The following is a 1,870-nucleotide window of genomic DNA, read 5'->3' as shown; positions in this document are numbered from 1 at the left end:
AAATCATTAAAATGTGTCAAATTCGATGGGCTGTTTAGCTTTCAAATTCCAACTCTTCGCTGTTCTTCGTCACCGAATGGACCTGCAATCTCGGTGTCTGCCATACACGTTTCATGGCTTATATTCTACGCCAGGGCTCGCTATTCTTTCCACAAAGAAAGGATAAGGATAAACGACTTTTAACACATGGTTCGTGCTCCTGGACAGCTCGGAAAGCCTATATATACACAACCTCTCAACATCCTCACATCGCCTCAAGTATTCTGTCTCTGCATTAAATTTTTTCATTAAATTGGATCGAGTCGTCTTTAAGTTGCTGCCTGGCCATTACAATGGTGGGGAGAAATAGTTTATCAGGTTCCATTTGGATCGTAGTGACAGTAACATTATTGGCCATCAATGTTTATCTGCTGCAAGGTAAGCTGATAGATGCTGCTCTCTCTAACCACTCAAACCCTAGAAGAAGATTAATTATTTGTGCTGACTTTGGCAAAAATGCATTGTTCATTATTTCATGTGCAAAGAATAGACTATTCTAGTATAAACTCTCAACTATTTAGGTAGTATGAATATCTTATTTAATAGCATGAATAACTTATTGTTTACTATTTAGGTAGTATGAATAACTTATTTAGTAGCATGAAGAACTTATTGTTTACTATTGAGGTAGTATGAATAGCTTATTGTTTACTGAATATTTTGGGATCTGATGGATGTAAAGGATTGATTATGTTAATCTATGTTTGTAATTTTTATGTAGATGGTAAAGTTTGGGAATTCTTTGATATTGGATTGATAAATAACAATTAAATTCGTTCACTCTTATCCATTATATTCCAAAATATACCATCTATCTCTATATATATCTATCTATATATCGTTCACTCTTATCCATTATATTCCAAAATATACCATCTATCTCTATATATATCTATCTATATATCTATCTATTTATATTTGCCATAAATATGTATTTGATTCCGAAATATAGTTTTGTCCAGTTAACTTCAACCTTAGAGGTCATAAATATGTATCTGCAAGAAATAAATTAGTAAATATCGTTTGGTGAACTGCAGTTGCCGAAGGCGCCACATTCACAGTGAAAAACCAGTGCCCATATACAGTCTGGGCAGCTGCAAGTCCTGGTGGCGGCAAAGCATTGGGACGGGGTCAAACATGGACTTTTAACGTTGCCGCAGGAACAAAACAAGCCAGAATCTGGGGTCGTACCGGCTGCTCCTTCGACGCGAGCGGGCATGGCAGGTGCAACACTGGTGACTGCGGCGGGTTGCTCAATTGTCAAGGCTATGGAAGTGTCCCTGCAACTCTCTTTGAATATGCACTCAATCAATACCAGAATCAAGATTTCTATGACATCTCTTTGGTGGATGGTTTCAACATCCCTCTTTCTGCAACTCCTTCCAACTCCAATTGCAAGAAAATTGGATGCACTAGCAACATAAATGCCATCTGCCCTTCGCAGTTAAAAGTAACTGACGGGTGCAAAAGTGCTTGTGCTGCTTTCAATACCCCTCAATACTGCTGCACGGGAGCCTACCTGAACAACTGTTCTCCCACAAACTATTCGAAATTCTTCAAGCAGCAATGCCCACAGGCTTACAGCTATGCCAAAGACGATGCCAGTAGCACCTTCACCTGCCCTTCTGGTGCTAATTACAACGTCGTCTTCTGCGGTTAACACCATCATATCCCACTAAATATATAACTACATAAAGGCAAGTCCCTGTATGCCAAGGTTGGTGGTGCTGATTACAACATCATGATATCCCAATAAACATCGCTAAATAAAGTCAACTCCCCGTAGTATCATATTTCATAATAAGAATGCCCTAATTGTATTTACACACTT

General features: G+C 38.6%; 1 protein-coding gene across 1 annotated transcript; it reads left to right on the top strand.

Moving 5' to 3' along the window:
• The first annotated feature begins 235 nt into the window (after positions 1 to 235).
• On the top strand, positions 236 to 1,870 carry LOC149229750 (pathogenesis-related thaumatin-like protein 3.3). Its single transcript, XM_089378724.1, has 2 exons — positions 236 to 417; positions 1,077 to 1,870. The coding sequence occupies exons 1-2, from the start codon at positions 333 to 335 to the stop codon at positions 1,697 to 1,699; spliced, it is 708 nt and encodes a 235-aa protein (XP_089234850.1). The 5' UTR covers positions 236 to 332; the 3' UTR covers positions 1,700 to 1,870.

This window comes from Pinus tabuliformis, chromosome J (genome assembly GCF_031772625.1).
Source record: "Pinus tabuliformis cultivar Carrire ecotype Pingquan chromosome J, CPIR1, whole genome shotgun sequence".
NCBI lineage: Eukaryota > Viridiplantae > Streptophyta > Pinopsida > Pinales > Pinaceae > Pinus > Pinus tabuliformis.
The sequence above is the reverse complement of the archived record's forward strand: the minus strand, read 5'-3'. Positions and strand labels throughout refer to the sequence as shown.

What these genes read in the sequence shown, in the direction of transcription:
- LOC149229750 (XM_089378724.1), top strand. Translation starts at nt 333, where the DNA reads ATGGTGGGGAGAAATAGTTTATCAGGTTCCATTTGGATCGTAGTGACA. An exon ending in CAATGTTTATCTGCTGCAAG is followed by an intron (nt 418 to 1,076) that starts GTAAGCTGATAG and finishes GGTGAACTGCAG; the next exon opens with TTGCCGAAGGCGCCACATTC.